At 38.2% G+C, this 21,985-nt stretch overlaps 1 protein-coding gene across 1 annotated transcript in view; it reads right to left on the bottom strand.

The window, feature by feature from the left end:
* FRMD3 (FERM domain containing 3) overlaps positions 1-21,985 on the bottom strand; it is a 142,588-nt gene that overhangs the window by 20,242 nt on the left and 100,361 nt on the right. The window contains exons 7-12 of the mRNA XM_085313451.1: positions 11,887-11,974; positions 9,504-9,592; positions 6,736-6,799; positions 5,660-5,748; positions 3,040-3,114; positions 2,342-2,410 (exon numbers count right to left, since the gene is read on the bottom strand). Coding sequence (XP_085169577.1) covers positions 2,342-2,410; positions 3,040-3,114; positions 5,660-5,748; positions 6,736-6,799; positions 9,504-9,592; positions 11,887-11,974 — 474 coding nt within the window. The remainder of the gene's footprint in view (positions 1-2,341; positions 2,411-3,039; positions 3,115-5,659; positions 5,749-6,735; positions 6,800-9,503; positions 9,593-11,886; positions 11,975-21,985) is intronic.

Genomic DNA, 21,985 nt, shown 5'->3' with positions numbered 1-21,985 from the left:
RCAAGTGAAAGAACAGGCAGCAGACCCAGGAACAGTGCTAATTCTTCACAGAGCAGATTTTGAGTTTGCACAAAGACTCAACTTACAATTCCATGGAGGTAAACAAGCTAAGTAAAGCACCTACTGCAAATGAAAAGAAAGGACTGTGTGTTCTTGAGGGTTAGGGGGTAAACTGAGGAGGCAGATGTCCTGCTTTAGGTCACATTACATGTCATTAAACATTCCTTGGTGATAAACAAGCTTTCTTGCTCAATTGCCATGATTCTCTTCTCATTAACATATRCTCAAAACTACTTGTGTTCTCATTTGCATTTATGTGAGCAGTCTCCACTAACTATTTAGTTTAAATTTTCACTATCCAAAAAAATTCTTCACTGATGCATGATATTACTGTAATTACACCAACCCAACAGTACCCCTGCAGGCTTSTTAAGCATTCCCTGGATCCTTGTGTTTTTGTAAAAAGCTAGCAAAAGAGATATGCCAGCTAGTACCCATATGGCTCCTTCTCCATACTTATGACAGGGATCTCTCCTTCAGTCTTGCTCTGAGGGCATAGTGCTAAATCCTTCACTGTATATTTGCCATAAAAACCTCCCACCGCATTAATGCTGTGTGAGCACACGCTCCAGCARATTTTCAATATGTAGTGCTGTTAACTGCAAACCACAACACTGACCAGTGACCTCTTCACAACTGCTGTTCCTCTCTCAATGCAATTATAGTACCACTGAACTAACACTTTGGGGCTTAGGCTTTACTTTAACTTTTTTTCCACCCAACTTCAATCATGTAACTTCCTCTAAATGTTCTGCACCTCAAACATACCATTTCATCTCTCTAAATCTTCTTGTGCAGATTCACTTAAGTCTGCTTTTTTTGGAGCTGAAAAACTATGCCTTTTGCCTACTTRTGCTATTAGTTGAACAGACTAGCTATCTCTGCCCCCATTTCAAAATATGCATGACAAAAACACTCAGAAGCACTGCACTTAGCCTATCTGGTTAAGGAACTAAATTTGGAGTTATCAGAATATTAGAAATAAAACATTTAAGAAGGTTAATTATAAGGAATACACACTACTATCTAAAGATACTAAATATATGGCATTGCTCTATAAACTTAATATATTTCCCTCCGATCTGTTTCTTCATGTAAAAATACAGTTTTAAACAATGTTTCTTTTAATATTGAAAACAAAATTAAAATACTAGCTAAAAAATATTTTAAAACCTTTATGTCATGGGAAAAAAAAAGAAACCTGAGGGACAGTATGCAACACAGTATTTCTGTATCTAATTTCTAATCTAATTTCTTTTGAAATTCATCTATATGCCCAAGTATCTATTCTGACTCAATGATGACCCCACATTCTGCTTCCTGTGTTCCCTGTTTCCAAATGTTTCCAGACCATCACTTACACAATTTTAAATGGAATGTGCAAAAGCATGTGCAAAGGTACCCCTGTGTGCATTGACTATGACATGRTGGAACCGGACAACATATTTATAAATATTTACTGCAAATATATTCCTAAACTGGAGTAAAGACTACCCACTTTTCTCTCAGGTGTAGATGGAATTTCCAGATTCAATTAAGAAGAAATCAAACAACTTTCTTTCTCCACAAATTTTGCAAAATAGAAGTATCGYTACTATGTATTCTATGGCTGTAGAATATTCAGAAAATGAATGAACTTCTTTTAAAAGAAAGTTTTAAAAATAATGTTTTCTTGCTGGTTTCTCATCTTCTAATAAGACTTTGATACCTTTWATTAGGTTCTGATCAATTTCACTATCACTGTCAGCATGAGAAATAAGCACTAGAAAAATACTACTTTGCTTGCGAAGCCCAGCTGCTTATTTCCAGCAAGCCAAATTTTCTTCCTCTTAGATACTGAATGAATTTCTTGCTTTTTAGTATGACTGTGTCACAGAAGATTTATCACACAAACCTTTAAACATACCATAAATGTACACAAAACAGAGTCCTCCAAAACTGGAAAAGAATTACGAATAWAATGGAAATATATCCCTCTGTCAGGATCACTTAACAACTTTGAATGTYGTAACACAGAAAAATAATTTCAACTACTTATCTGACTGATTGATTAAAGGYAACTTCAAAGCAGCACAGATTAAATTCCCTTGTGTAGGAGACAGTATGCTATTGTTAGAATTTTGTGACATTGGCAATGCATCTTTCCCAAGGCTTGCATGCCTCAACATGGGAGCTCAGAACTACAGTCATTGCATCTCACAGTAAAGAACAGAGAATTTCTGTGCAGAGCACAATATTCCTCCTCAATGCTTCAACTTCAATATTGAGTGTCAAAATATACCTGTGAACTTCAGGAGGTTCCCTCTGAATCTTAGAGCTTGCCTCCACAACCTCTTTGGCTACTTTYCCACTGTATTAAAACATGAATTAAAAATTCAAGCAAATATTAAGTTAATTACACGCCAAAAGCTATACCTACATGACCAATTACTACTACTACGTTCAAAAGAAAAACGCAACCATTTTTTTCTAATATCAAAACAGCTACATATGGTAGGTAACATATACATACAGTGCATATGTAAACATACAGTGCATAAACATACAGTGCATATGTAACTTTCYAGATTAAAAAGCATGTTAACTATTCATCTGCAAAACCACTCAAGATAAAGCAGCTTGTTGTAGGAGACCACTATGTGTTACTACACTGTCCTATTAATGCATCWCTATTCCAGAGTTGCCCAGTAAAAGGGGAACTTAGTCTCTATACTAACCATAAATCCTCRCCTTACAGCAATAACACTAGAAGTAGAACCATGTTTTGATAGAACTACTATTTGACAGAAGGTTGCACGAAGCCACCAATTTATTTTATAATAGACTCTAGACAAACACTAAAAATAATTTGCTATCCTGACCTGAATTGGGCTTGAGCAGGTCCTCAAGAAGAAGCAGCCCTCAATTTGCTATGAATAATTACTGAAGCTTTCTCTTACTTTCTAAAACATTAACCATGAAAAAGAAACAAATACTTACCTATATCGAAATCTACTGCCTTTGAAAAATATTTTGCTGCTGGACATGGTCTTGATCTGACTTGATTTTGCATACCTTGAAGAAAAAGAACAGAGGCTGTCAAATTTGCAGCACAGAAGGAACCTGGTATGGAAAAATGAATATCAACTACAAAATTTGTTATTTTTATACCACAAGATAATACCCAGTAGTTTGCTTTTCCAACTTTTTATAGGCCTATATACAAATCTTAATAYAAAGCTGCGCCAAAATGACTTAGACAGTATAGAATGATAGTATGACTGTGCATAAAACAAGTGTGTAGGAAAGCAAGAAAATAAAAGGCAAAAGAGTGTTGCATATCCAGGAACTTTAATTCATAGAATGAAGAAAAGATTCTATCAACCCAATATCCCTAGGACAAGTTCTCCTTAACACCAAAATCTTGCAGGAAGGTGTGGCTATTTCCGTATTCCCACTAGTAAAACAAATGAACAAAGTAACAGTAATGCTTGTCTTGAAGAGCAACTGCATTTCCCATCCACGTATGCAGTCAAGTTATAAGCAGGCTACATCTTATTCTACTCCTCTGCCTAATCATAAAGTGTGGAGCAACCTTCTCTCAGAGCAATCAGAGTCGTCCTACAAAGATCAAGTACAACTTCAGACATGTCATTTCCTTGACATACTGCAGTTTTCAAATAGCAAACTCATTTTACACCAACTCTATGTCTTTGATCCTAGTACATGATCTTCTACAATTTATAGCTATTCGAAAATAACCACAGCAGTAACCCTGAGCCTGGACTGAGTCATGATTAAAGCTTCTTTTTCAAGGCATGCTGAAAAATAACAAGCTTAGATTAAATTTCAAATYTCAAGCTTTTCTAGCAGAGGAAAGGCTCAAATGCAGTTATGGTAAAGTGTCATTATCAGGAATTATGTGCAAGACCTGGCTATGTCTGCTCTAATCAGAATCTTGTTGTCATCATATAGTACATAAATAAACAATCCGGCCATAATATCTATAATGCTCTTAAGTGACTGAGGATCCACAATGTATAGTTCAGTTCTTCTGACTGTACAAAAACGTTTACTGCTTTTAAACTACTATCCTAACTTTTATTCACAGATTTCTTTGGTTCCTCTGCTTAATGTTTGATGGGTTGGGTTTTGTTTTGTTCTGTCCGTTTGTTCGTTTTCATGCTCTGTATATTAACTGTTACTATTTCCCTAACCATCAGTCAACTTCCTGGTCACTGAATGCCATTGCCACCCAGACCCACTGACACATATCTAGGCAAGATAATTTTAAGCAATTGTTGAAGAAATAAACCCAGAGTAGTGCCCTGCAGCCACCTGGAAAGCAGAAGTGAGGAAAATATGCATCAGTGACTGAATGACAAGCAGCAAATATTACAATCATTCAACTACAAAATCAAAGAGACCATATTCCTACAATCCCACCTCATACATCTTTAGTATGCATACTGATTCTTCTCCTTTAGRTACAAATAAGAGGAACCATTCTTCTCAATTCCCCACATTTAGTTCYAGCAACATAAAACTATTCGAACATACAACATTCATTATTTTCCTACTTAAAYACACTTCCAATGGAAAACATTTCCAAATGATCTTTTTATAACTCAGTCTTAAGTAGAGTAGATGTTTACATAAAGAAGAATTAACAGTTGCAYTGTAGCAGCTTGTATTTCCTGTTTTTAAATTGAATATTTTAATTGAGTAAATTGTATTGAATATATTGTGGCACCAGTGCTAAAATAAAAGGAGGAATCTCCTCCAAAATAAAGGTCACTAACATCCACAATAGGAAATGCATTCTTCCTACTCAGTTAAAATCTGCTTTTATACCAGCCCCTGGTATTGCTATGCTCCAGCAGAGAAACAATAATTTTATAAAATATGTAAGATGCTATAAGGAGAGACTAAATAGCAAGAATAAAAGCTATATTCAAAAAGGTAAGTGTTAATAAACAYAGAGAAAGATCTAACAAAATTACATGAGGAAAGGGAGGCAGAAAAGAAGCCTAAGRGCTTTTAATGAATTATTTTCATGATCTCTTTTGGAGAATAAAGAGGATGCTTCCCTTTTCTTATCAGATTACAATCCACATATTTCTCAAACTAGACAGCTGTCAGCTTTCAAAATYGATCTAAAAATATTATTTTTTTTAATTCATTGTACAGAATTTTTAAATCAACTCTCATGAAACAGAGAGTATTACCCACTGGTAGAAGAGCCCAGCACATCACATAGAGACTGTGGTCTCTTAAGTTTTCAGGGCACTCAGCAGCAGAGTTAAGATTAACAACTGTGTTCCCAGATACCAAGTATGGTACCCTCTCCATCTGACTTCACACTACAGAGCTGCAGAAACATGCCAGAAACATGATGCTAGAAAAAGTTTAATTCTGCACTCCTCAAGCCCTTTAGCATCTTTCTAATTTTAAACACTTTGTAGTACTGGCTTGAAATGAAGTAATATTCTCCACTAACATGGGTATAGTCTGTTCACATTTTGAATCCTGCTAATAAAACAGAGAACATTTCACACTGAACTTCCATCTACTCACATGCATAGTACTTAGTATACACAATGGCAGTAAGCTTACTTACTTATAAAAAGCCTGGTTTTCCACCCCACACTTCCAAAGATGCTTGCAGGCTGCTGGCGTAGAGGTATGGAAAGACAGCATAGCCTTTTTCTAAGTGCAAGGAAAAGAAGGGAAATCAATGCAAAYGTTGAATTTGGAAAGACTGAAGTAGTAGGAACTGACAGCAGCACCATGACCTGGACACCYTGAAGATGAAGCATCAATCCATGGTTTGCCCACAGAAGTACAACCCATAGGTAGTTGATATTCCAGCTGCCCATGCAACTGCCTTGGAAGTGGAAAGGGATATTTTGAGGGGCTAGAGAAGACCATGTAAAGTGGCTTCTGGGATAAATCTGCTGACCACCTGCAGGTCAAAAGGACAGGAACAGGCTCTATATTCCCTATTTGCTGCTGCACAGTTGCTCTGCTGCTTACCATTCACAAATCCCCTATTCACTATCTCCTGCTGTCAGATCTTCCCTGGTACCACATGACCAGCCCCTGGCGTCTTGGGTTTTATTTCCTTCTGTTTTCTGCTTATCTCCCAACTTGTATCCTAAGCTTATCACTCTGCCAGGGGTGAAAGAACTCATTATAACATGCAAAATCTCTAGATTTCAATGCTAACAAGCCAATGACAGAACACCTAACTATCTAATTAGACTCCAGTGCAGTTAGCCAAGCAGTATTTGAGGAGGTAATYGTAATTAGTTAAATCAAAAAATCTCATTCTGATCCAGGAATCCAGGCCCAYCTGAATTTTTGATCATATGGAGATGTCACTAATGCTTTAGAACAGGTGCAGCTTTCATGCTTTAAAAATCCAACCATTAAAACTTGACTAGTTAAACAATCAAAAATATCAACAATCAGTGCAGCACTGCTTGAAGGTTAAGGGACAAACGTGTGATCTCTTTGCAAACTAGACATTCTTTTGAAATCTGTAATATTCACATTCRCTTGTATTGTACATTTTATCTATAATATGAAATATAATTATTATTTGTTTCAAAGTTTAAGATCAAAGTTGAAGATGATAGTACTATATTTAAATTGACTCAAATACACAATTTCTGTAAAAACACTAAACCTGACCTCTTTCTGAGTTCCAAACACATAAAAAGTCTTCCCTTCAAATTTCAATTTATAGACATCACACCTGAAAAGAGAAAAATCATTTAARTACTGGAACGATATACAGAGCTACAGGTAAGAAAAGTGATTTGTATGCAAATATCTTTGATTCCCAAACCCAAGTMGGCTATCAAACAACGAAGAGCCTCATCAAAAGTCTTATAATCTTTACCATAAAAGCATGTACTATTCTAATTTCCTTTAGAGTACAAGMCATAAGCCTGGAGTGATTATCTGACATCCCTATGCACCTTCAAAGAATAAACTTTGGCTGCTGGAAGAGGAGGAGGAAGTAAAATGATGATAGAAGCTTATGCTTACATTCTRTAACACAGTCTAGAATTTCTTTTACTTCTTAAAATCTTAGAATCTATTAGGCAATTAAAAGTGAGTGAAGACTCTTAGCAGGCAGGAGTTGCATAAAAAGGCATATGACTTTCCAGATGCAGGCATCTTCTGCCAGCAGCTTCTTAGGCATATGCTTATTTGTTTATGATCCTATATCTCACGTTATCTAGCTGAGTACTTACAATCTGTATCACGAGAAAGAAAAAAAATTTGACAGCACTAATTATTAGGTCTTTGGTCACTAGGTTGGTTATACATCTATGTCAAAAATTAATTTAACCAAGTCTGAAAGCACAATCTATAAACAAAATAGTGCTACACAATATTAAGGCAATATGTTGCCTCTGTTTAAGCTGTAACAGAAATTTTGCTATTACCATAGTTGAAACAGAGACACTCTACTTTTCCATAAACTTAAGATTTTGGATAGCAGATGGTTAAAATGGAAAAGATCCTGCAGGTAAGAAGGAATGTTCTATTCAGGAATTTCTAACAATTTGTATTATTCAAAAATCGACTGATTTTGGGGGGAGGTTACACAGTTTCAATACGCTTTAGAATCCTTCACAGGGATTTCTTATTTTCTGAATCCAAGATTATTTGAGAAAATGAGAACATATTTTGAAACAACTATAGGACAATCTTTGAAGCAAACCAGGAACCCCAAAACACTTTGGTATTACTGTAGTAATAAAACAAATTAATGTAATGTGTGGACACTGATAATAATTTACCCTGTGTCACTTCAAACAGAACCAATATTTTTTAACCTAAACTAACACATATAGAACATCCTGCTTCATTTTTTTTGTTGTGACAGTTGAAGAAAATGTCTTTCAATGTGTCCATCACAATTAATGTGTTTCTTAATGCTTAGTGAGGTCTATCTGTTCTCAAAATCTGCTGAGATTCTGTGGGACAGTATCAGCAAAACCTGAAGACAAGACAATCTCAAAGATGAATTTGGATTTTTACTGATTGTTGAAAATTTCAGATATCAGTGAAAGCTATTAAAGTACTCAATTCTTAGGAAAACAAGGTCCCAGATATTAAACGAAGAGCTTATCGCATCCAGATACATCTCGTCAGATTGACCTTCCAAGAGCTAGTGTAACACTGAGACAGCTTAATGACTTTTCATCACTATTTCATTTTCTTGTGTATATGCCAGTGGACTAAATGAATATGCAGAGATGTTCAAAAGGACAAGGTATCCTTGAGCAAAAATACAAAAAACAAAACACAGTATACCTCAGCTCCCAAAGTATGGCAGTGCATGCTTGGAAAGTCATACTCACTCCTCTCTCCAGCAGAGAATGACATTACAGTTACGCTGTCATTACAACAAAAGCATAAACCACCTGAAGTACTGTTACTAGGACTACTTGAGCTTAACCCGAGGGAAGCTATGGCACAAGCCCAGGATAACTAATGCACAGTATTTGATAGACACATCCCCAGTGCTCTCCACAGGGAGAGGAATATTGAGAGGACCATGCTGAGGCTTCAGAGTAATCAGCTCTTGTGGAGGTTTGTAGGTACAGGCTGGGAAAAGCCTACATCTATACAAAAAAAMTCTCTCACCAATTCTTTACCTCCTGCCCACCTCTCCCATACAACAGGCTGGGAGCAAGAGATGAACCAGCAAGGTCCAAGCAACCAACTACTCTTGGCACCTCTTTAGAAGCAGGGCTAAAAGGAGATGCCCTGATGTCTGAGCAAGCCCATGCTCAGTCCACATCCCACAGCTCAGGGCACAGCCACTATTTTTACAACACCAGCAGAACTCGACTTCTTATCTCCCTTTAGCATGGCTGATGCTGGCCAACTAATTCAATTATTTTACAGGAGGAAAGAAGAAATGCTGGACAAAAAGGGTGACTGGCTAAGTGTTCTCYTCTTTAAAAAAGAGGCTAAAAAAATTCAAAGGCATTCTCTTTTCTTCTGCTYACCAAATGAGATTTTGTTTTCTCTCCTAATTGGAGAAAATTAATTGAATGAGGAAATAGTAACTTTCACAAGAGCCAAATAAAAATGCAGGTGAGTACTCAAAACATTTCCAGACATCTCTGCCAATACATCTCTCTAGTGATTTACAGCATAGTAGAGAGGGATGCTCAGCCAGAATACAGCTCTTATTTAATTTTACAGTTATGCACTGTGTGAACTAACTCAAGCTGTGGAATAATTCTCTCTAGAAGACGACTGAATTAGTTTTATTGTACTTCTCATTTAAGATGCTTTAAAGCTGAAATATGATGGGATAGAAAAAGGAATATTCACTTATTTCACCTTAAAGAAAATAAATACAGGTGAAAACACTAGGAAGAAAGGAAAAAGATYCTTACATGTATTATTCTACTCTAACTTCATATGCTTACCATTTTAACAAATGAATTCTTTTATTTCCCTGGAAAACTACAAATCCTGCAGCTGTGAATCCTAAAAATGTAGTCATCCCCATCGAGTCCTTTAAAGAGAAAAAAGAAATAAGTAATTTTCTCCTTATCTAKTGGAGTGCTTCCTACTGATAGTAAAAATTCTTACTTTATTTTAGACTACTTGCATTTTATTTTCATTTCAGAAATAAATTTTTCTTGCAAATTATACATTTCTGAAGAGCTAAGATTGCTCTTGGCAGCATAGACCTYGTTCATTTCTAGCCACTTAACTGAATAACATCATCTTGTGCTTTGTTTTTATTTACCTGTAGCTGATATCACATACAGAGTCCCTAGAGATATTTACTATTTTGGTGAAAACATACTGCTTTATATTGTCCCAATCTTAAAAGTGCTGGCTAAATATAATTCAGGGATTCACATCAACTTCATTGATGTTTAAGATTTCACATCATCTTGTTCCTTTGTGACATTTCCCACAATTATGTTGGAAGCGTGACAAATAACATTTACAGTAAGCAAGTACATAATTCTGGATGGAAGCAAGAATATCTGGTGAYACTTGCCTTTAAATTAGGAAAGACCATTTTTCACTTCAATTCCACAACAGAAGTTTTGGTTCAAGTTTTTTCAGTAAAGATTTAGGTGAGTTTTATACTAGCTGGCTATCCTGTCCATCACGAGCTCCAGATCCTCACCAYGCTAAAGATAACCTGCTTTATTTTTCTATGTGGTCTGGTAAGAAAATATGGGAACAAAACCACAATGATACTGCTTGGGTAGAAGCGACAGAGTTGCACAGGAAGATGTAAGGAGCCAAGAAAACATCTTGCTTTGCAGCTCACTTCCAAAAATCAGGGCTACGAAGATGATCMRAGGGCTGGAGCAYCTGCCCTRTGAKGAACGGCTGCGAGAGCTGGGCCTCTTCAGCCTGGGGAAGAGAAGACTGAGGGGGGATCTGATCAATGTGTACAAGTACCTGAAGGGAAGGTGTCAAGGGGATGGGGACAAACTCTTTTCAGTTGTCCCATGTGACAGGACAAGAGGCAATGGGCAGAAACTGAAGTACAGGMAGTTCYSCCTGAMCGTGAGGGGGAATTTCTTCMCTGTGAGAGTGACGGAGCACTGGMMCAGGTTGCCCAGAGAGGTTGTGGAGTCTCCTTCTCTGGAGATCTTCAAGRCCCRCCTGGATGCAACCCTGTCCAACATGCTCTAGGTGACCCTGCTGAGCGGGGGGGTTGGACTAGATGATCTCCAGAGGTCCCTTCCAACCTTACTGATTCTGTGATTCTATGATTTTCCTCAAGCTCTCAGCATGGACCATGAACCCCTGTATGCCTCCACACTATCAGCCTTCCTGTACAGGTAAAGAGGAGGTGATGCTGCATCAATCTGGATTTTGTGAAGTGCCAGCATATGTCTTCGAGATGTGCTTTGGAAGTAAAATTTACAAAGTCACCAACTTCAGAGAGCTCTGAACCAGTCCCTATATCTCATACTAGGAGCACCATTTCTAGGAATGTGTATGTGAAATCAGCGGTTTAGATTAGAGCCAACTGTTTAAAGGTGCTCACCAGAGCAGCTAAGCAGACAGCATTACATACTTCTGCTGTTTCACCAAAGTAAATGGCATATAAGCTAGAGGACAATCAAAAATAGCATGTGAAATAGGCAATATTAAAAACAAAGTGCACCTAAAGGTATTAAAAATGCAAGTCATTCAATTCATGAATGCCTTGCATTCAATTCATTCAATACAATTCAGAACTGATTACTAAAATCACTTTCTTACAGAGAACTACAAAACAGCGAAGTGGTGGAATACCCAATTACATAAAGTGAATACCCACTTCTCCCCTTTGTACATTTAGTTTGCTGTTCTGGCTAAGATTTGTATATCTTGCTGGTGTTCAGCGTAATAACCCAGCAAGGCCTAAAAATTTTTGCAGCTTTTGGACAACAGTAATGCACTGAATCCTGAAAATCTTGGCAAATATGAAGTATCTCACATCTGAAGCATTTACTGAAACCTTTGCAGTATATACAAAGAAATGATTAATTAGAATCAAAACTTTTGCCCTAATATCCTCTTACACTCTCCTATGATGTTCTGTTTCCTCTAGGGTTACTTTTTTCAAGCAGTCAATGTTTTTCCAATGTTTTTCCAATGTTTTTTCCTCTGAAACCTGTAGTCACAGGACAGTTTTTTTTTTGTTTTTGTTTTTTTTTAAACTACTCTATATTTGTTCCTTGATTAAAAAAACAACCCAACGCAACCCATCCCCTGCTCCCCCTCCAGAAACAGAGTAGTAACAATTCACTTAATGGATTTTTATTATATGTCATTGAAAAAAAATGTTACCTTGCAAGGATGAGGATCAACACCATAAGTTTCCAAAGAATGTGCTTTCAGGAGCAAGTTAAATTCAGCAACAGCTGGGCTCTGACCTCTAAAATTACAAAAGAAACAATAGTTTGACAACAAGAAAGAAACAGGAGAAAAAYACTTTTTGATGGGAGAGTTTAGATCCTTAAAAAGGAGCAAAGAATTTCTACTGAAATATGAACAATTTCAAGCATGTTCTATCTACAATATTAAGATAGAAAACTTTTCACATGATTTCTGCTCCTGAGTTGTCCAATGTCTGATGTTTTTCAGCAAGTTCTGGTGTTTTTTGCTTGCTTCTAGGATACTAGCACACTATGCAGTTAACCAGAGTATCCTGCAAGTATTTGTTATCTTTTAATGTACATGTAAGTCAGCCTGAATAAAATATAAACCTCTGCATCTTTTTTCCACAAACCCTTGCTCCCAAATTCATTTAAAAGGATTGTCTAGATTAACAAACATTCCTTCCAGCTCAGGATATAAACAAGGCGATCATATTACACTGTCTRCTGAGATGCATGCCTAATTATAGCTGTGCCTGTTACCATCATGATAGGTTAGAAACTGTCAGCATTTCCATTATATGCCCCTATTTTTAGGGTGTCTATAATCAACCATGAACATACACTAAAGCCTGAAACATGGCACTCAAACCTCAAGTTCTAGAGAAAAATTTCATTACTTCTTTTTAGCTCCTCTAATTTCTGCTTTTATAACAAGCCCTAACAGAAATTTGGAATTCCGGTTTGCCAATTAACTGTACTGAGTATTATGTTATTTAGATGCTTGCATGACTATGGTATGTGATTCTGACAGAAATACTGCTTTGAGACAAGTGGTGCTTGGGAACCTTTAGAAAGCCAGGTCTCATAAAGGCTTCTCATACAAGTCATTCAGAAAATGAGGCATAGACAAATCTTCAAGCTAAACAGAGACAGTCATACTAAGTCAAATCGCTGTGTTTTGGGGTCCAGTTTCACTCAGGAACAGGAATTCAAAGACAGCTCTGTGCACCCAGGTAATCTCCCTGCAGTAGAGTTTCCGTTTTTGATATGCTTTTCATCTGCAACTTAGTAATAAAATTTTCCTTATTAAATAAAAAGGTATCTACAGCAAATCCTACCACTAAATGAAAGCCAACACTTTATTCCAATCACCAATTTAACATTTGATACTCCTTTGATCAGCTTTGTTGAAAAGCCTTTAAAAGTATCTACTTACAAGAGCCTTGAACACAAATATGCAGGATTTTCTCACCTGTGCAAATGTTTCCACTAATGCCTCTTGCAGTGGAAAAACAGAACACTGTTAGACAATGCATCTTTGCTATTTACCAATTCAATTCTCTCAGGAAAGTCAGGTCAGCATGTGCAGTAGCTTCAGTTCACCTTATGTGATTGCCCAACCTATTCAGCATGCATTCAGCATTAAATTGAAGATGTATTCCCTTTCCAGCTGTTGCAATCATTTCAGGACCCAGCTCCAGCATGTCTTACTGTGCTACTCAACAGGACCAATAACATATTATGTAGAAAAATTTCTGTATACCACATAAATAATAAAATATAGTTATTTGTGAAATTAAAACTCCATAGCTATTAGCAGTGAATTAATCATTCACCCTAAGAATTAATCAACCTAAACATTCTTAATAAAATTTTAATGGAAAAATACTTTAATAGATGACTGAAAAATCTGCCACATGTTCTGTTTTTACCTTTAGGCTCAAGCTGAGTACACTATAAAGGATGTACAAGCTCTGCTTATTCCCCAAGGGACTTCCAACTCTGAAACTTTTGAAACACCGGGAAGCTCAGCGGGGAATACTTTCCAGTGTGTGCCACAGAAACGGTGTGCTTGTTTTCCTGGCTCCTCACACTAATCCATTCTAGAATTTTTTTTTTACCTTAATTCCTCCCATTTGAGGTATCTATCTGTTACTGAAGTTAGTCAAAGTCAAGGATGCAGTATCACAGGAGTCTTAATTATTGCATYTTAATTCTTTTAAAAGAATAGAGACGTTTATACAGCAACAACAGCAAAGCAAAAYGCATTCTCAATTTAATTCATTGTAGCTGGCTTCCTGAATGACCCTAGTCAAGTAATTTCATTCACCTTGCCTTTCTGCTTTATGAAGTATTCAGAACTACTAACAAAAAGCATAATTATTGTCTATCCTTTGCCTAATCTGTATGCCACACAGAAGTTACCTGCTGCAAAATACACTAGCAATACAATTCCTTAACGCGCCCTGTAGAGGAGTCGCTTCTCAATATATATATATATAGCCTTGTAAAGTGTTTAAATGCAATTAATTCAAAGATTAAATAAGTATGCTTATAATGGTATGACCTTTACAAACACGATGAAGCACTTGCATTCAAACTGGAAAAAAGCACAAGCCATAAAGCTTTAAATAACACAGCCTCAATCTCCATCAAATACCCTTTGCCTTGTCCTGAAGTGTGGGTATTCTTCATTGGAGTTTTAGAAGAGACAACAGTGACTTTTTGGAGAATACCCATCTATGCAAGAATCRCTTTGTTATACCATGTACATAGTATCCATCAGCAGAACAGGAATACTCTGGGTGTCCTTTAAAGCTTATAAAAGCCAGAAATCTGCATAAAAATTAATGGGTTTAATTACAMCATATACAGATCACAGAATCACTTACACTAAATGGTTCGGGTTTTGYTTTTGTTCCTTTATAACTTTTTATGAGCAGCTGAGACTCTGGAAGCTRTATGAACATGGTGCTCACAATCTTGAGTGATTGTTTAATTTTTCCTCTAAGCCTGGGAGATTTTGGCAGACAGTAAGGCTGTTTTTAACAWAGCCTTTCTGGTCATATTTTTAGTTATCAATAAAGGTACTAAAGAGGACTAATTGGTAGTGAAACACAAAGGTATTAATAGTAAAATAACAATAATTCATATTCTCAAAGATAATTTCAAAGAAAAGCACTGAATTAAGATACTGGTAACTGTTATGGTGTTTCATTAGCCCTGTGTCTCAGAACAGCAAAGCATTTAGCACATCTCCTAAGCAATGGCACTGCTTCTTTTAGCATGGCTCTGGACATAGGCATCAGGAAAGAGCAAACTGGTCTGCATATGAAAAGAAAGATTACCGTGTGGTAAACAGCTGAAATGCTGAAGTGTTGCTGGGACACACAAAACCTATAAAATTTCAGAACATCCAAACTTGTATTACAGAATCGTTTTTTCTCCCAGACAGTCTAAGATGACAAAAACTTAAGTAATTCCTTTAAATCAATAACTAGCCTCTTCTACTGAATCTACAAAACGCTTAATGGTTTAATTTTACACCATGCTAACTGTAATAACATGTGCCACCTACAAAACTCCTTCTATCAGAACATTTCAAATTACTTGTTGCAGCCTTATYCCTGAAGCCACAAAGTACCTACAAAATCTATGCTTAGATATTTAAACAGTACTGCATAAACTGACGTAGTGATGTGAAGAGTTTTACACCTATTCATAAAAAAGAGCACATTTATAGGGCAGGTGCCATTCTGACTTCTTTATTATTCATTTAAAATCTGCTCCCATGACAGTGAGACATCTCTTGACCTCTGTGTTTGTTAATAGCAYAGTAAATTGTTCCCTGGTAGTCCAGATATACCTAACCCCAAAAGTCCCCCCTCCAAGCAAAGAAGAGCATGTCTGGGGGTAGGGGGGGAAGGTYCATTCAGCTGATGAAGAAATCCCTACCTTCTGGAAACTTGCACAAACAGCTGAATTCAACAATACTTACACTAAATAGCAAAACCTGAATCCAATCGTCACCATTATATAGCTAATGACTAGCTTGGGGGAAAAAAACAACTACATTTGCTGAGGCCGATTACGATCAGTTTCCAGAAAGAAATAAAAAACAAACAGAAAAGCTTTCTTGGAATACAGAAGCTAAAGAATGATCAAATGAATTTTATGATAAAAAGAGCCATATTTTTCAAGTAAATTATCTCTGCTACTGAATATAACATACTACTAGGAATTTCTATTTAAAGAAAACTTACCTGCATTATCTATTTGCTTTTATTTTATTTTTGTATTACATAAACTTTGGGAAGAGAGAAGGGAAAAGACATCTGTTTTGTTTATAAAGTACTTCCCTCTAGACAGGTACTCAGATTGCAATATCAATAAAAATGCCTGCTCAGGAAAAGTTGCTCCCACTCTACAGCTTCTGGAAGGGCTCTTTGTGCTGCGTAAGCAGCAACCCAAAGAACAGCCATTTTTAGGAAGCACATCCAGGACTACAGGTATAGCTTGTTTAATTTAGCTGTTTTTAAAAATACTTCTTTTTAGAGAAAAAAGAAAGGTTCAGAAGAATAAACCTTTGAGGAACGTAACACACATTCTTCAGGAAAAGGACTACATGGCTAGAAGAGCTCTTTTAGTTCAACTTTTTAATAAATGCTYCATTCATCCCAGTTACAAGAGGAATTAAGGAGAGGAAGAAGAATGATAGCATCAAGAAACATAAAAATAGGGAACTGCAGTACAGTAGAACAAACAATTTATTACAGCAAGTACAGTGCCATTTTAGTATCACAATGCTAAGTTAGAAAGAATTGTATAATTTTGAAGTTGCAGGCCCAGAGATATCCTGAAACACACACAGGTCTGTTACAAAATCTAAACCAGTTTTAGGCTTAAGAAGAATATGCTAAAGTGTGGGAACCTTCAAGATATATTTCAGCGCTTGTTCATGCCATGTTGTGGCCTATGAGAATCGCTCCAAATGGGAGGGAGGAGAGGGCAGAGGAAATGTTTCTTGCTGAAGGGGTCTATTTATTTTGACATAATGTCACACAAATTGACTCATCTACCTGTATCAAACCAAACAGAAGCAGAAGCCTATTAATCCAAACCAGACCGGGAATGCATAAAGACAYCATATATACTACTGAGCCATTCAAAACCATAACTAAGCAGTTCTCTTGAGCTCATGTGAGGCTTTTGTGCATGCTTCTCCTCTAGTATCATTTTGAAAACATAYAGTATTTTAAAAAATATACTAGAACTAAAGGATGTGTTGAGCACAATGACAACATAAATGTAAATTTGTTTCTAGTGGTCATTTGTAATAACTTTCCAGTGTTACTAAAATAAAGGGCTGCATGCAGTTATGTTAAATGTAGACAGAATCCAAATGTTTAACAGGCAAAGGCTTTAATAACYTTAAGCATCACCATCACCTTTTACAGACAACTGTTCTTTTCAGTCCAAGAGATTCCAATATCCTTCCCAAAGATAAAGAAATCCCAGAGTCAGCCACTATACAGTCATATATAAAAAAGACCATGTGTTTTAACAGTTTTCTGATATAAATAACGTATCCAACCATATAGTCAYTATTTCCAACTCAAGGAAATAACAAGCCTTTTGCTAATATAGCAATTTTATAAGAAATAACTCGATTAAGCAACGAAATATTTCAGATCAATGCAGTTAGGGGTCTATCTTCTTTCAAAGTAAGGTTTACTATTACAATATTTCACACTCAGAGATTCTCTAGCAGTTATTGATCAAAACTAAGTAAAAAGCATCAAAAATGTTTTATGAAAGTACATTGTGACTGGCAATTACTCAAATTTTAACTTTTTCAGAGACATTTTCTGACAAGATGGCGTGCATTTTTCATTCAAATACCTTTGGAAAAATACGTTTGCTTCCAATTGCAATTTTCTAATATCAAATACCAATTTTGAGCCTTTTTGTTCACTGAAGCTGGGAGGTCTGCTGTGGTGCTAGTGTGACTCATGCCACAAACATAATATTGAAGCTTAAGTACACATGCTTATAAACAGTGGAACGCTGATRGCTTCAAAATTACTTACGATTACTTTTTATTCAACACTGTTAGCAACAAAGCTTAGCGGACATCATGCAGTCTTAACTACCTAACAGGACCAAGGAATAAAATCAACTGTTTTTGTTTTGAGTATTTTAAAAGGAATCTTAGGAATTTCTTTCTATAAACAGGAATAGATCTGAGACTAAATCTACAGACACCACAGTTCTCAACAAAGGCCTCTGAGAGAGGTTAAAAAATATCTAAACAGTTTACAACCTCAGGAACCACAAAGAAGAAGAGAAGTCAAGCTATTCAAGGCAGCCAACCTGTGGTTGCACTGTTCAGCTGCATTTCCCAGAACTGAGCTATAAACATACGGCTACCAGCGGGGCTGTGCCAACACAGAGCCTCCAGAATAAATCCAAATGCCTACACTGAGAAACAAATGAGCCAGCACAAGCTATCAAGGGTGAACTTGAGAYGACATTTAGTATAGCCCTTTTACTAAATGCTGTAATGCAGGTGGAACCCTGAGCAGCTGACGGTACCATCTGCCTGCGACCCTCCCCTATTTACCAACCTCCTCTCAGCTCACCAATCCATACGGCATTTTTACAGATGAAAACATCAAAGATTTTGGCATGTGGCTCCTTAGGTGTGGAAGTCAGCTCTCCTTGCTCTATCTCAATCCCTGCTCATTTCCAAAATAACATTCCTCCATGTTAGTTTTAGTAGATTCTAGATCCCCAGCAAATCAGCTTGTGTTTCCTATAACATGATTTGTAACTTTTGAAGCATATCGGAAGTCCTTCCAATTGGATTCCCTTCRTGTACACGAGGCCATTAGATATCAAAGTGATTAGGACAGTATAAGAAAGCAAATGCAAAGCACAGATGAGTGCATCACCAGCATTAAATGCACAAAAGCTGATAATATGTAGCTTTATTTGCAAGAAGCTCTAACATGCCATGTAAGATCCACCTTATTCTGCACTTGCTAAATGGGCATTTAATTTTAGCAGTTTTGAATGTATTCAGTTGCATGCAAGAAGTTTGCTTTGTTCTTGGATCAAATCACATTAACATCCACAAACAAAGAACTTTTTAATGGCCGCTACCAAGTCTTTTAGGACAGCCTTCTAGAATATAAATTCTGATATTAATATTTGYTGTTATGCTTCCAATAGCTTCACTGGCAGCTCCATGTCTTCATGAGAGGTACAGAGCACGATTAGCACAGATTAGGAAATCCTGCACACCTTCTGCTGACTCTGACCACTCAAAATAATTGATAGTACTGTGAAATGAATAAAGTATATGTTAAAGCAATGGAATAAAGGTCAAAATGCTCAAATCACCACTGGGTAGTCTAAATGTAGATGATGAAGCATAGGACRAAGATGTTAAATGCCTTTCAGGCCAAATTTAAACAACACTTCYTTTAGCTTGAATAAAACATGAGTTTTAATTTGTTAGTCTGATTTTCAAGCAAAAGTGGGTCTGCTGTTAAATGGGGCAGGGGTCTGGTGAAAAAAGATGAGGAAAAGGTCGAGGTACTCAATGCCTTCTTCACCTTGGTCTTGCCTTYAAGAATTTCAGGCCCCTGAAACCACGTGGAAAGTGTGAAGCAATGCAGACTTACCCTCARTGGAAGAGGATCACGTTAAGGAACATTTAAACAAACTGGACATACGCAAGTCCATGAAACCTCAAAGGATGTACYCACAACTGCTGAGGGAGCTGGCTGATGCCAGGACATGCTCTACCATCTTTGAAAGATCATGGTAGTAAGAGGAGAGCTTCTGAGGACTGGAMGCAAGCGAATGTCACTCCCATTTTCAGAAAAGGCAACAAGGAGGATCTGGAGAACTACCGGCTGGTCAGCTTCACCCTGATTCCTGGGAAGCAAACCTTCCTGGACACCATTTCCAAGCACATAAAGGACAAAAAGGCGACTGGGAGTAGTCAGCAAGGATTTATGAAAGGGAAATCGTGCTTAACCAACTTAATAGCCTTCTATGATGGAAGGACTGGCTGGGTAGATGAGGGGAGAGCAGTGCATGTTGACTACTTTGACTTCAGTAAGGCTTTTGACACTATCCTGTACCACCCTCACAGGCAAGCCAATGMAGTACAGGCTAGGTAAGTGGACAGTGAGGGCAACTGAGAAATGGCTCAATTGCTGGGCTCAGAGGGTTTTGATTATCAGCACAGATCCAGCTGGAGGCCAGTCACTGGTACTGTACACCATGGGTCAAAGGTAGGTTCAATATTGTTTTACATCTTCATTAAATTACCTGCATGATAGGACCAAATGTACCCTCAACAAGTTCATGGATGAGACCAAACTAGGAGAAGTGGTTCATACTCCAGATAGCTGAACTGCTATTCAGAGGAACCTCAACAGGCAGGAAAGATGGGCAGAGAAGAACTTCACAGACTGCAAAGTCATGCCCCTGGAGAGGAATAACCTCAGGCACCAGAAAAGGCTGGGAGCCAGCCAGCTACAGAGCAGCTTTGCAGAGGAGCACTTGGGRATCCTAGTGGACAAGCTGGACATGAGCCAGCAAGGTGCCTCACAGCAAAGAAGGCSAACAGTATSCTGGGCTGCATTAGCCAGAGCATTGCCAGCAGGTCAAGGGAGTGATCCTGCCCATCAACTCAGTACTGAGGAGACATGCCTGGAGTGCTTCCTSTTCTGGGCTCCCATGTACAAGCAAAACATGGACATACTGGAGCAAGTCCAACCAAGGGCCAGAAAGATGATGAAGGGACTGCAGCATCTGACATATGAGGAGAGGCTGACAGAGCTGAGATTGTTCAGCCTGGAAAAGAGGTTGGAGATCTTACCAATGTGCATAAATGTCAGATAAGAGAGTGTAAAGAAGATGAGGCTGGACACTTCTGAGTGGTATTCAGTAAAAGGGTAAGAGATAATGGGCACAAACAGAAACAGAGGAAATTCCATCTGAATTAAAGAAAATACTTATTCACTTTGAGAGTGGTTAAACACTGGTACAGAGAGGTTGAGGAGTCTCCCTCCTTGCAAATATTCAAACTCAACTGAACACTGTCCTGGGCAAGATGCTGTATGTGATGCTGCTTAAGCAGGGGAGGGGCAGACCTTTGGTTGAGGAGGAAAGGATTAGAGATCTACTGGGCAGGCTAGACATCCACAAATCCATGGGCCCAGATGAGATGCATCCACGGGTACTGAGGGAGCTGGCGGATGTTGTTGCCAGGCCACTCTCCATCATCTTTGAAAAGTCCTGGAGAACTCGAGAGGTGCCTAAGGACTGGAAGAAAGCCAATGTCATTCCAGTCTTCAGAAAGGGTAAGAAGGAGGACCCAGGCAACTATAGGCCAGTCAGCCTCACCTCCATCCCTGGAAAGGTGATGCAACAGCTCATCCTAGATGTCATCTCCAGACATATGGAGGAGAAGTAGGTGATCAGGAGTAGCCAGCATGCATTCACCGAGGGGAAATCCTGCTTGACCAACCTGATAGCCTTCTATGATGGAAAGACTGGCTGGGTAGATGAGGGGAGAGCAGTGGGCGTTGTGTACTTTGACTTCAGCAAGGCTTTTGACACTGTCTCCCAGAACATCCTCCTAGAGAAGCTCAGGAAGTGTGGGTTAGATGAGTGGACAGTGAGGTGGACTGAGAACTGGCTGAAAGGCAGAACTCAGAGGGTCGTCATCAGTGGTGCAGAGTCCAGTTGGAGGCCTGTGGCTAGTGGTGTCCCCCAGGCCTCGGTACTGGGTCCCATCCTCTTCAACTTCTTCATCAACGACCTAGATGAGGGGACAGAGTGCCTCCTCAGCAAGTTTGTGGATGATCCCAAGCTGGCAGGAGCAGCTGATATAGCTAAGGGCCATGCTGCCATTCAGAGAGACCTGGACAGGCTGGAGAGCTGGGCAGAGAGGAACCTCCTGAGGTTCAACAAGGGCAAGTGCAGAGYCCTGCACYTARRGAAAAATAACTCCATGCACTAGTACAAGTTGGTGGCTGACCTTCTGRAGAGCAGCTCTGCRGAGAAGGACCTGGGASTGCTGGTGGATGACAAGATGACCATGAGCCAGCAATGTGCCTTTGTGGCTAAGAAAGCCAATGGTCTCCTGAGGTGCATTAGAAAGACTATTGCCAGCAGGTGGAGGGAGGTGATCCTGCCCCTCTACTCAGCCCTGGGGAGGCCTCATCTCGAGTACTGTGTCCAGTTGTGGGCTCCCCAGGACAAAA

Source organism: Rhea americana, unplaced genomic scaffold, assembly GCF_003343005.1.
Source record: "Rhea americana isolate MKP2758 unplaced genomic scaffold, rheAme1 scaffold_11, whole genome shotgun sequence".
Classification (NCBI taxonomy): domain Eukaryota; kingdom Metazoa; phylum Chordata; class Aves; order Rheiformes; family Rheidae; genus Rhea; species Rhea americana.
The sequence above is the reverse complement of the archived record's forward strand: the minus strand, read 5'-3'. Positions and strand labels throughout refer to the sequence as shown.